This window comes from Alligator sinensis, unplaced genomic scaffold (genome assembly GCF_000455745.1).
Source record: "Alligator sinensis unplaced genomic scaffold, ASM45574v1 scaffold738_1, whole genome shotgun sequence".
Lineage (NCBI taxonomy): Eukaryota > Metazoa > Chordata > Crocodylia > Alligatoridae > Alligator > Alligator sinensis.
Genome location: NW_005842382.1, coordinates 229,292 through 243,236, shown reverse-complemented (window position 1 = coordinate 243,236; position 13,945 = coordinate 229,292). Strand labels below are relative to the sequence as shown.

Genomic DNA, 13,945 nt, shown 5'->3' with positions numbered 1-13,945 from the left:
GGACTCATTACCATTGCTGCAAAGACAGTTTAATTTATGAGTCTCTCCCGTGACTTCAGCCCTGATACTACTGCCCACATGAGAGAGCATATTGATTCTATCACTGGTGTTGCTCATTAGAAATGTCATACTTGGTTTTACTTAATCTCTGTCCTGAAATTTGCAGGCAGCATGAAGCATTCATGATTTCTCTGAGACGTGCAATTTCCAGCAAAATGGAGGGTAACACTACTGAGGCTTTTCATCCTCATTTTGCAACTGTTGTTGAAAGCTTAGTTCATGGTGCTTCATTTTTATTTCCATGCTGATTCTGAAAGGAAAAATATCTGGGGGAAAAAAACTATAGAAATCCTATTAGGCATCTTAGATTTACTGAATGTCTGCATTATGAAATGAGTAAACTATAATTACTATGTTTGCAATAAAAATGAGCTTAGAAAGAGCACAGTCTAAACACTGTGTTACATGCTCTGTGTTACAGATGACAAAGAATGGCACAGTGGAATCTGAAGAAGCTAATACCCTAACGCTGGAGGACATTTCTGATGATGATATTGATTTAGACAACACTGAGGTAGATGAGTACTTCTTCCTACAGCCTTTACCAACAAAGAAGCGAAGGGCCCTGCTGCGAGCCTCTGGAGTGAAAAAGATTGATGTGGAGGAAAAACATGAGCTGCGGGCCATCCGCCTATCCAGAGAGGATTGTGGCTGTGACTGCCGAGTATTCTGTGATCCAGAAACTTGTACTTGCAGCCTCGCAGGCATCAAATGCCAGGTAAAGAACTTGATTATATTCATTCTTTAACTAGCAGAGTATAAACGGACATGGGGAGCTGCAATTGTACTGAGGGTAATGAATTACCTAATTGCTGAAATTTGTGGGTCTTAGAAACAGTTTAAAAAAGAAAAAAAAGCCCAACCTGGGTTTTGTTAAGTACAGTTGATGTGCTAGACAAATCTAATCCTTTAAAACTGTTTATCGATTTTTTTTTTATTATGATTTGTAGACACATAGACTCTATAAGTTTTTCTTCTAAGTACAGATAGTCAGTTCCCCACGTTCTTATGTGGACCTTTAACCAAACACTCAGCAGAAATGACAGACGAGTTACGAACCTTTAAGCCTGCAGATTTCACATAGGATATTAGATTAGCTTTTATTTTTAGATATGCATTCCGCCCCCCAGTACAGTTCTTCAATGACTGCAAACTGTACTCATTTAGTCCCATCTTGATGAGAGGATTATGCTCAAATATGAATTGAAGTCCATGCTCAAAGTAAGAAACAGTAAAGGAAGCATGCCTTACTGTCCTTCACTATAACCACATTGTCCTTCATAATAGAATCATAGATATTAGAGTTGAAATGACACTATTATGTCATATAGCTAGTGTCTTTGACAATCAAAAATGTATTCCTTAAAGTATATTTACCAGAGCTTTCACCAGTATAATTTTAAATGTTCCAAACAAAGAGATTTCTACCACTTCCATTTGTATAACTTGGGTTACACCCTAGTTCTCACCATCATGAAGTTTCTCTGAATTTTCCTTTTCATAATTTCTTAATCCAATAATTTATTTCAAATTACATACTCTGTACAACCCTAAACAATTTATTTCCTTTCTTGGAGTTTGCACTCTTTAATATTCATAGACTGTCTATTTTCAGTCCTGCACTGTCAAGGAAATGGACTAGATTACTGTTTCTCAACTCACCTCAACCATCCATGATAGTCCTACACAGCTTCACAGTCTGCCAATCCCCCAAATTTACCTGCCATTCTGCAGTCAAACTAGCCCCAACTTTATAGGCTGTAGTGCTGTGCATCTCCCGAATGGTCCTCTTGCCAGGAAGGCTGCAGAGACAACCAAGCGAGTTCTGTACACAGTAGCTCTGGAATGGAAGCAGCATAGCCACATGTGTGCAGCACTGCACTTGAACGAATAGCTTTGCCTCTCAGCAGAGATGGTATACATACAGTGCCACACTAGGGTAGCACCGCCATTTCCATTTTGGGAATTAATGCACTGAGAGCAGGGGCATAGGAAGAACATTTGGGAGAGTCAGCTGAACACTTCAGCCTTTCTCTCACCCCTGATCTGCTTATGGACTCTACCCATGACATCCCCATGAGACACTAGCTGAGAACTTCTTGACTAGATCACCTTATGTATTTCTACTTTTGCACCACATGTAATTATAGCAGTCAGATTGTAAGTGAAAAACTGTAGAATTTAAGCATCTAACCAGAGTACCTGATTTGGGATCCATTTAGGTATAAGATATCTACATTATATTCTTGCTGCTTGCAGTTCATCATGCTTTCTCTGAAGTCTCTTCTAAAATTCATCCCAGGTTCCAGCTTTAATTTCTTGGTCTCTCTCCCTTAGTGTGCTCTCAAGCTTTATATATTTAATTCTTAATGTATATCTTTCTTCACGAGTCTTCCATGACTGTTAATCATTCTTGTTCCTACTTTGCTTCCCATCCAGTTTACCAGCTTTCTGATAATAAGAGGTCCACAAATGAACACAGCATTTCTGATGTGTTTATAGCAGAGGCATAGAAAGAGAAATTGTTTATTTCTAGTTCCAATGAAGCCTCTGTGTATGAAACCTAAAACTCTACTGGCATTTTTTCCCAGCCATGCCACATTGTTAAACCATGTTTAACTTGCTGCTCTGTATGATTTCACTGTTTTCTAGGGTTCTCCCTCCAAATAAGTATATCTGCTTTGGACTATTTTTTCCCATACATGTTGCACTGTGTGCTTTCCCTGAACGAATAATTTTGTCTTTCGCCATCATTGGTTTCATTGTATGTGTAGTTAACGTGTATTCTTTTTTTTAAAAAGGTGGATCGTATGTCTTTTCCATGTGGTTGCACTAAAGAAGGGTGTAGCAATACAGCAGGTAGAATTGAATTTAACCCCATCCGTGTACGGACTCATTTTCTGCACACAATAATGAAACTTGAATTGGAGAAAAATAGAGAGCAGCAAGTTCCTGCACTAAATGGTTGCCACAGTGAGATAAGTGCTCACACTAGTTCTATGAGCCAAGCACCCCATCCAGTAGAGTATTCAATTGCAGAGAATTTTGAGATTGAAACTGAACCTCAGGCTGCAGTGATGCACCTGCAGTCAGCTGAGGCCTTGGATTGTCCAGGGGAAGAGGAGGAGGAAGAGGATGGAAGCAGCTTTTGTAGCGGAGTTACAGATTCTAGCACACAAAGTTTAGCACCCAGTGAATCAGATGACGATGACGACGAAGAGGAGGAGGAAGATGAAGATGATGATGATGAAGAAGAAGAAAAAGTGGATGATTTTGTAGAAGGCATGGGCTCCCATGCTGGCGTGGTACCACTTCCTTCTGTCCTTTGCTATTCTGATAGCACTGGAGTGCACGAAAACCACTCTAAAAATGCCTCATATTATACTAACTCTTCAACTCTGTATTACCAAATAGAGAACCATGCCCCTGGCACTGCTAACCAGATCAGTGAGACCTACTCAGAAAGGGACACTGTTAAAAATGGTAGTCTTTCTCTGGTGCCTTACAATATGACTTCAGAGCAGTTTGTTGACTATACACGGCAATCAGAGGAAAGTTACAGCAGCCCTCATTACCCTTCTGCAAACCCCTCTGTGATAGTTTGCTGCTCTTCTTCGGAAGCTGATAACAGTATTCCATGTAATAGTTTGTACGCTGAACACAGGCCAAACCACCCTCAAGTGGAATTTCACTCATACTTGAAAAGTCCCTCTCAAGATGGATTTGTTTCAGCCCTGAATGGCGACAGTCATGTACCAGAGCATCCTGCTGAGAATTCTATAAACCTTTCAGAAAAGAACAGATTGCATGAAGAGTGCATCAAATCACCTGTTGTGGAAACAGTACCTGTTTAACATGAAGTTATTCTAGGACTGCATTCCTTTATTTAAATGCACTCTGATTACATTGGATTTCCTAGCACCGTAAGTTTTTTAAGCTGTGGACAATGAAAACTTGGACTATGGGTAATATTCCAGACACCTTTTGTTTTTTTTCTTTCAGGCTACATGGCTGCGGCATTGCACAACAGCAGTTCATGTAAAGTTTCAAAAAGATGGGGGGAAAAACTGTCTTTTGATAGAAAATGCATAAATTAAAAATATATACATATTTCAAAGTAGCCTACCTGTCAAACTGTGTGAAACCTGCCAAGCTATCTGAATCAAAGCTTCATGTTTTTGATTGTCGGGCCTGTGCAAGATTGTTAAAAATGATACTTTGAAATAATCATATTTAGAGTCCTAAATTTTCAACATATCTGACAAAGATGGTGACTTTTTAATGTAGAAGTAATTACTGTATGGAAAAGTTTTAATTGTTCTGTACTGTATGTATTTTATTTATGATAGTTTAGTATTCATGTTTTTGATAAAAATGAACAGCATGTTCATTTGACCTGGAGATCCATAGCTAGTAATACAGAGCATGCCCACTTAAATTTCATCTGGAGTACCATATACATTTTTTATGACCACTCCATGCAACTACTTTTAAAATTTAATCTTGAAGGTACATGGGGTCTCTTTTTACTATTTTTGACAAACAGAAGTGTCAGTAAGGTGGCATTTACATTTTCTATAAAGGTGAAAGGTAGGACAATCCTCTGTTAAAGCTGAAATCAATGGCATCCCACAGCTAACTCCCCATAGAGAAAATTGATGTTGTGTATAAGGACAAAGCAGCAGTTTAAAGTCACCCAGCACCTTTTATCCCTACAAATATTCAGCTTGCTAATGCACTTTAGTGCCATTTTGCAGTACCTTATTAATTGTGGAAACTGGGAACCATTTTGGAGAAATACCATGGCTGCAGATTTTAAGATCTCTGTAATATACAGGCGTCTTAAAACTCATTGTAATGAATATGATACAAGTTTTCCCAAGCCAGTTTATGAATGCCTCAATAAGTAATTAGTAAAGGCAAAGAGCCTAGCTGCTTAGAGAGTAAACAAAGCATGGAAAAGTGTGTGTGCGTGTGTGTGTGTGTGTGTGGAGTGGAAGAGCCCTAGATTTTCCTACCTTTTTAGCTATTGTTATAAAAGAAGAGCCTTATCAGAAGTCCTTCTATGGACTTTTGATCAGATCCTACATGTATAGAATCACTCATGACTATTAATAGACTAAATTTGGTACTAGAAGCTGCATATTCAGTTAAGACCCTGGGTTCAGAAGTTTTATACGTGTGAAAACTGAGGCAAATGCTCATGCATATCCATTATCATGTTTTCATTTCTTTTTCAAAGGGGAATGAGAATTATGCTGTATGCTTTATACCATCCATTAAATTATCATCAAAAGTTGTTTTTTTCTAAAGAACTACTAGAAGCCCATTTTTGGTACATTCATGTAGCTATAGCTAACTGCATTGCCTTATATAAAATGCAGCACAACACTTCAACATCTTGTTTTGATATTGAAGTATCTTTTGTTATATGTCCATTAGTCTAACATGTAGACATACATGGCTGGCTAGTCAAATTACAACACCTGCTTAATTTTTACCAATGTTAAAATGAATTGTTGAGAGAGATACATATAAGCATAGTATACATTTCAACTCTGTTTCACTGACTGTTCAGGTGAGTAGCTCTTTATAAAAGCATGTAGAGTACTCCAGTAGAAAGATTACCATGTTTAAAAGAGGCTCTTTGAAAAAAGAAGTCATGATTTACTGTTGCCTTTATGCTGCTTGTATACAACCATTGTCAATTAATTTTTTACACTAAATTGGCAAAAGCTGTTGATGTATTCCCTATGAGAGAGCATTTTTGTTGTTGTTGATTTGTTCCCATGTTAAATCATGAATGCTTTTATTGGGATTTCTTTGAGATAAATCCTGTTTCTCTAAGAAATACATACATTATATTTATGGCATTCCTATATCCTGGGAAAGGACAGCCCACTTTAACTTATCATCTAAAGCAGCCATTCTGCCATTTTAGAGTTCTGTTCTCTAATTTTTAGTAGCAACCAATTTCCTTTCTCCAAAGGATGTGCAGTCAGGTGTTCTCAGCATTTATGCAGCAAATGGTCATCTTTATTTTTAAAGAGAAACCAATTAAATATGTTTGCTAAAACAAAATACGCAGGCATACAGAAAATATACCTCTGTCCAGAGCTCTCATGATTTTATGGGGCACACATAACTCACTGAGTATGTGTACAGACATCATGAGTTAACAGCAGACAGAAATCCTGGCTCTCCCAACACCAGCACCAAAAGCACAAGCCTCTACTGCTTGAGCTCAAGGAGTAGCTGTAAGGCAGTAGCAGGTTTTTAACCTCAATGTAGGGTGGCCACTAGAGGGGGGTAGACTCATGCACACTTAGCCAGTGGATTGCACTCAGGTGAAAATTAGATGAGAATTTTGCTGTGTTAGTTGTTCTGTTACTGAGCAATAAAAACCTCTTGTCATGACCTCTACATTTCCAGATGAAAAATACCGTCAGTAGTGTTAGCAAGTAAAGCACTAAGATCAATAGTTAAAATATAGCTCAGCTCTAAAATACTGAAATAAGGGTTATTATTTAGTAGTTATACTTCAGTAAGTTTCCAAGACCTTTGTGCTAGATGCTGTATAAACGTAGCTGCTTATTTGCTTATCTGGGAGTGCTCAACTTTTGGCCTGTGGTCCAGATCCAACCCCTGGCACCATGTCACCCATCCTGTGGGGCTCCCCATGGATCTGTGGGGACCCCCACAGGGCTGCAGCCCTGCTTGCTAGATCAGGCAAAGAGGGCAGCACTGGGCCTGATCACAGTGAATGGGGGCCGAGTGAAGGCAGTGCAGGGTCCCCAGAGCTGGATCCCAGCTGGATGGAAGTGATATGGGATCCTCAGAGATGTGTCCCAGGTGGGAGGAGGTAGCACAGGGTCCCAAAGCCTGAACCCAGCACACAGGGGCAGTGCGGGGATAATCTCAGTATGTATGGGAGGCACAGGTCCCAATCTGGCCCATCCCTGTGTTGTTCATCTGGCCTGCAAAGCCAAAACCACAAGCATCACTGTTCTTATGTTTCCTCCTGCTGCTATACTAGAAGTAAACACATTTCCTTCCCTCAGAAGCATACTGCCTAAGATGATAAGCAACCTAAAAAGAAGAGGGAAAGAAGAAAGCACTTCTGTACAATGTTTGCTACAGTATTTTCTCCAGTTGAAGGTAGAGCCAGTTACTAGGAGTCAGTGTCTGGTATAAAGATAGTGAGGGTGTTTTAATTTCCTCTGAATATAGCTGACCAGGCTGTATAGCAACACAGTCCTATTTTTGGTCATTCTTTCTCAAATCTATTGTTTCTTGGCCTAGATGTGATCTCAGGTTTCACTATCATGTTCATTCCTCAGATTTGCATGTTTCTTGCTCAAAGCATAGCATAAGGTCAAAACCTTGCCTACACCTGGAAAGATTCTATGGTCTAACTTATAGTACACAGGTAGGGATTTTTGTGGGTGATACATCTTTTAGTGAACCAACTGCATGGTTGAGATAGATGTAGACAGGTTTGGATTACAATCCATGCTTCTTGGAAAGCTCATCTAAATCTATCCCAACCATGCAGTTGGTCCAATAAAAGATGTCACTGATGAAAATCCGTGCCTCTCACATACTTCCTTAGGCATCATGGGCCCAACATCACTTCAACACTATAATACAGGTAGAAAAAGACCAACAACCCCCATAACGGAGTCAGAGTTGTTACTGGCAAAAGAACTACTTTCCCAAAATAGCTTTAATTGCTTCTCTAACAGAAAAATTATAACTGTCTACACTAGGGCTTTGGGGGCATAGATGTGTCAGTCAGGGAGGAAAAAAAGCACAGTCCAATCCAACATAAATATTTGCTCATATGCTTTGAAGTTTAGATGAGGCTTTAAAAGTTGGAAGTGTGTAATGCTAACTTCCATTTTGTGATCCTTTCATGTTTCATTTGGAAGCAATGATGCCACTGGTTTTAGAAAAACTGGCTACTAGTTTGGGAATCTCTGAGATTGAATGCTTTTCCATCTTCTTGTGGCCCACCTCTACTAATGTGTATGGGGAAAAACAGTATCCTACTGCTTAAGTAACTAAGTGGGTTATTTCCTGTGCAAAGCTAGCCAGTACTGTAACTTTTGTGAAACTTATTTCTGTGTGCTAAAAAGGTTATGTTGTTAAATAACAAATAGCAGTGTATTTCTTCTGTACAGATGTAGCATGTCATATATTGAAAAAAAATCTTTTAATGATCACTATCCAGACCTTGTATGTGCTAAGAAAAACTATACCAGCTTCACATCTAGAAGATACTTGTTGGTGCCTAATAACAGTCATTGATAAATGAAACAAAACAAAACAAAAAAAACAGATCATTTTGAAAGTCAGTTAATAAGTTGGTAAAAAATATTTTTATTGGAAATGTGTCCCTAGTATCCACATGTTCCAGTATTTTTCTACATATGCAACCCTACACCATTTTCTTCTACTAGAACACCATACAGTTTGCATACTGAAAACAGTGCATAGAATTGACTTTACATTTTTTCCCTAAGGAAATAAAGTTTGCCTCTCTTGGAAGACATGTCCTTAAAGCTCACATATGAGGCTTTAGCTAATGTTAGGTGTGCAAATAGCACTTCTCCATTAAAAAATTGTGGTAATTGCATAAAGATATAGCTCATGCCCACTAGAACATTAGAAAAAAGAACTAGCCAACAGAAAAATGCAGCAATTTGATCATTTGTCATTTGTTTTTCATAGAGAATTTCTGATTGTATGCTACCCAGAGCAGGACAGTTAATAATTTAAAACATACTTTTGCTAAAGACTGGCTTTTAAAACTAAATTACTAATTATTTGTTAATTTATCCCATCTTGGGGCAACACCATTTTCTTTCTGCATTAATCTTGGTTAAGTAACCCAACTTTTCATCTGTGATCAGCTAAAAAATCATCTCTGTAGAGACTGTTTGCATTATTGCACAGAAATCTGCTTTTACTGGTAATGTATTATATTCAGTATTCCCACTGATCAGAGTCAAAGTTATAATGTCATTTGAACTAATTTTACAATAATTTAATATTTATGTATCCAGTATTTCTAGTTTTGTTACTCACTGGCATACTACTAGATTTGGTACTGAATACTCAATTGTGACATGCATCACCAAAAGGCTTGAAAAAAACCCTCTTTAACAAAACACTCACCACCTACCTAGGGGGAGAATTTGCCATAAACCAGATCCATTTAGTACAGGTAATTGTAAGCAAAATGGAGAATTTGTTATGGGTTTTAATGCTTAAGCATTTTTCTGTATTAGGCACTAATGGCTTATGCTCTTGACTCAGACTTCGAACACCTGGGTTCTGTTCCTCGCTTTGACATTGGCTTGCTCTGTGATTTGGGTCACTTAACCTGTCTAAGCCTCAGTTTCCCTACCTGTAAAAGGGCACAATTGGTGGTGGTACTAGGGTGGCCACTGACCCCAGAATACAGGCATGCTCTTGGTGAAGGGTGGGCCCCCTTGGCCAATCAGCAGTGAGTTGGTGGGGCCCCTGCCCCTTAGCCAATCAGCAACAATGTTAATTCATGGGTAGGTCCACCAGGCCCTTTAGCCAACCATCAGAAAAGAGCAGGGCCATCACAAAAAGGCCACCTCCCTCCCACCCTGGCTGGGAACCCTGCTCCTCCTAGCTGTGCACTGCCTTAGCTCTAAGCTCAGCCAATAGAATTGCAAGGGCAAGTGATTGACATGTATTTCTGCCAATGAACTGAAAAAGGATTTATTTGCAGACCAGTCTTCACTGAGAAACAGGCAAAGGACAAAGGATTTAAAAACAGGACGGTCTGGCATAAGACAGAACCAATGGCCATCCTAGGTGGTACTCTGCTAGGTAGTACTATGCTTCCAGGGGATTTTTGTTTTGTTTTGTTTTGATTTTGGGTTTTTTTAGGCATCTCTTTTTTTGCAGATAATAAAGTCACTCTCCTGTACTTTTACCACGACTAGATGGCACAGAGCACACCCCTGTGCTGAAGTCTAGCAGGCATGTTGCCACTGACATAGCATAAGAGCAGGAGTCTCTTGCCGGGAGCTAAGCAAACATGAGTAAAAGCCTCAAGCAATAATAAACCCACAGTAAATTTTGAAACCAGGAACTGAAAAAACTGCTAAATATTTAGTAAGTAAATATTTGCTTCTCCATTAGAAGGCAAATTGATGACTTGCCCTACACAGTCTCACAGTGCAGTCAAGGGGCTGCCCTACCCTATCGCATGGCTTCCTCATTTGCCAATATATGTGCAGAAGGGAGAGCAGGCACCACTAAGCCACTGCTTCCTTCTTCCAAGGTAGGCATGAGACATTGTGGGGGTTGGGAAACACCTGCTTTCTGTCTCTCCCCACCAATACACCATCTAGCATATCTTAGCCAGGCAGACAGGCAAATCACTTTGTATGGACCACTTTCTTCCTCTACACCTGAAACAAGGGAGGAACCAGGCCAAAAGTTACAACTGACTCCTGAAGCAATGCAGCTATGCAGCGCTCTCAACCCAGAGCAAGAAGAAAAGAGACAATCTGGCCCACCACAGTGTTTTAAGACGATATGCTGCATAAGTGATGTGGTGGTTTATTGGGAGTACTCTACAGTGCAATGACCTGGACTTGATTCTTGCTCTAATTGTTTCAGTGCTCAGGGCGGAAGGCTGAGTACTATGGGGACAATAAAATGGAGAAATCCTCAGGTCTTAGGAATGTGAAGCTCCCCTGGAGGGGCCAAAGAATAAATAGATCCTGTAGTTTATTGTGCTTACAGATCATTTGATATAAAATATTAATAGTAAAAAGGATAGCATTAACTCAGAGATGCTATATTCTAGAGAATCTATTTCTAAAATATAAAATCTGATTACTATTTTTTTAAAATTAGTAGTAGAAAACTACCATTATTTTCAGAAAAATAGAACAGATAAAAGTAAATATCCCAGTTCCTCAACATATTCCACAGTCAATATGAGGAATTTCAAGATTTGCACCTGTAAAGAAGTTCCCAGAATTCAAGAGCAGTGCACTTTGCTCAGTATTGCTTTTCTCAGTATTTACTGTCTTGGTACTCACTAATAATTCTCTTCTTTCTCCAAGACGTGCACTTCAAAGCAAGAAAATTGTGATGTGAGAAACAAGTGTTCTTTAACTGTAAGGGAATCGGAGTCAATGAAGGTAGTCATAAGTTCTTTGTGGATCACCAAGTATTGTTTTTCCTAGATTTTTACAGCATCCTTTAACTTAATTGCCATTAATGCCCAACAATATTAGCATTAGTGTTACTTGGGAAGGAAGAAGGACTATAAACAACTCTTTCATGAGAGCTGCCTGAGTTCCCTGCCTTCCAAATAACCCACGCTGTAGCATTTATTGCATAAACCTCCAGACCTTTTGACCAAATTTAGTGTTCTAAACCCTTGCTTTTGTTAGCTTATTCTCTGAGAAAAATTTTCTTTGAAATGTGGTTTTCCATTAAGGATGAGATGATATGCTTGTGATAGGGCAGTGCTAGTGCCATGCTTTGTTTTGCTATGGGAATACATTCTCTGGTACTAAGACGTGACTGGGCTAGCAGAACAGGGACTGAATAACACCCTCTTCACCCCCGTCCTGTCTTTCCCTCCCCTCAATGCTCCATTTAAGCCCTACTGGGTGCATCTACGCATCCATTAATGCGGGGTAACCAAGTACTAAATCAATGCACAGTAACTTGCACTACTACGCAGTAGCACCGGCGCATGGGGTTTTTGGATGTTATCGGTGCAGTAGCTTAATATTACTGCACAATAGCATATTAGCAAGGGTTTTGCCTGGCATGCTACTGCGCAGTGTTATTAGGCTACTGTGCACTTAGCGTCTCATGTTGATGCACCCACTGTGGGGATAAAAGGAAATAAATACTCCTGGTTTGATAAAGTTGTCAGAGAAAAAGAGAAACTGAGGATGAGATGGGTGCAAAAACTGATGGCTACAAACTGATGTATATTCAGTTGCCTAATCCCCACATCCAACAAGCAGGCAGGCAAGGGCAGCTGCTGTTTTTCAGGCAGCAGCTTCACTGGCACAGTGTGGCATCCAAACAGCCTGTCTATAAGGTATCTGATTATTAGAAAGGGGATGATTGTATTTTTTCTCACAGTCCTGTGGAGTTCCCTGAGAAAAACTAAGGTATTTTGGCAGTCGGGAGAGGGACAAAGAGACGTATGACACCTCTTGTGACATAAGTGTGAGATAAATCAATAGTGGCTGCCCAGTCGGTGACAGGACTAGCTCTTCTACTCCTCAATATGCCATAACCTAAACATGGGGTAAACATCCAAAATAAGAGAAAACAGGAAATCATTCCTGCAGAGAAGTGTAAAAGTATGTAGGATTTGTTCATTTAAATGGACTATAATCTCAGTTTTATTATTCCAGATTGTTGATGTCGGTAACTGAGAATCCAGTCTTATAAAGTAGAGAAGCCTTGGGTTTAAAAGTAGATGTGTTTTTGTGAAGTGGGATGACTGAAAAAGGGTATTGACTCCTAGAACATGGAGGACCCAGGTGGTGTCTTGGTTCCCAGGAGCACAGAGGCACATCAAGAACCCATGGTGGCTGTGGAGCAGCTCCAGAGATGATGATAAGGTAAATTTATTAGTTCTTTGCTTAATCATTTTTCACTTAAGCATTAGCAATGACAGAGTCTGTCAGACTCTTCATAATGCAGAGTATTTAACAGATGCTTTGGCTGTGTCTTGGAGGAAACAGGTCACCAAAAAAGAAAAAGAAAAAAGGTTGCTGTATGTTTAATGTGTTCTCGACCTTTCTCTTCTGCCTTCAGCAGCCCAAGAAGGCCTGAACAGTTTTTTTGTACTGCCTGAAGGAATAATGGAAAATAAAATGATAAATATGGTTCCAATTTTAACCGTGTACCTAGATAACACATCTTTACAGTTTCTTCTTTTCTATTTTTTTCACGGGGAGAGGGAGATGCGTATCCTCCCGATAGCAAAATTATAAATGGTATAAATAAAAAAAGATATCTAATGGCCATATAAACAGCTAAGGAAAGGCCAACAGCAAGTATTGTAAGCCTTCTTCTCTGGAAACTAACTCATATTAGAATATGACATGGGCTGTGTTAGTTAACATTAACCAAACTAGGCAATCAGTGAAGATAAGAAAAAATTGCATTTAACATCATGCTAGAAGTCTGTGGTTAAACACTACTGGAACCAGGGTGCCCATAGCTAGAGAATACAATGTTAAACATACCTTGCCTCTTGGACTGCAGTCATATTCAACAGCATTTTAGTGGACATAGTTCGTCAGAGTCATGTTTTAACATGACATAATTTTCAGATATTAACAAACCCTAAGAGCTAGGAGGAAAAAGAATGCCAGGGCACTGACTTAGGTTGAGATTTTCAAAGTCCATGCTAGTTGGGCTCCTAATTCCCTTAGAATTCTGTGTCTTAATTTTTTACTGACTTGGATCTGTTTCAGATTGTGAATGAAAGTCGGTTTTTTTCTGGTACGTTTGCGTTTCCTGTGAAATCACATCCACCAGGTAGTTTCTGATATGCAGGCTGAACAGTTTTCAGCTTCCCAACAGGGTTATATTGTTGTGTACACTAGTAGCAGCTTCTCTTAAAAACAGAAGTCATACTGTTATGTGAACCTGCACTGCAGCTATTTGTATTTCCAAAATGTTACGCGCAAAACCATCACCCAGCTAGTTCTGCAAAAGAGATCTAATGTCCATGTAAACATTGTTTAATAACTGGGCCCTTCTTTTAATTGACTGATTGTAGGCACTTCTATGGAAATGTCTGAAGTGTAGTTTGTGAAACATGTTTTAAAAGTGTTTGATGTAAAATAAG

At 39.3% G+C, this 13,945-nt stretch overlaps 1 protein-coding gene across 5 annotated transcripts in view; it reads left to right on the top strand.

Moving 5' to 3' along the window:
• The window catches only part of CSRNP3 (cysteine and serine rich nuclear protein 3), a 74,266-nt gene extending 65,618 nt beyond the window's left edge, over positions 1-8,648 (top strand). For all 5 annotated transcript variants that reach the window (XM_014522643.2, XM_025210943.1, XM_025210945.1 and 2 more), the window contains 2 exons: positions 482-778; positions 2,862-8,648. In XM_014522643.2, the coding sequence (XP_014378129.1) occupies positions 482-778; positions 2,862-3,914 (1,350 nt within the window). In that variant the 3' untranslated portion in view covers positions 3,915-8,648. The remainder of the gene's footprint in view (positions 1-481; positions 779-2,861) is intronic.
• The last annotated feature ends 5,297 nt before the right edge of the window (positions 8,649-13,945 follow it).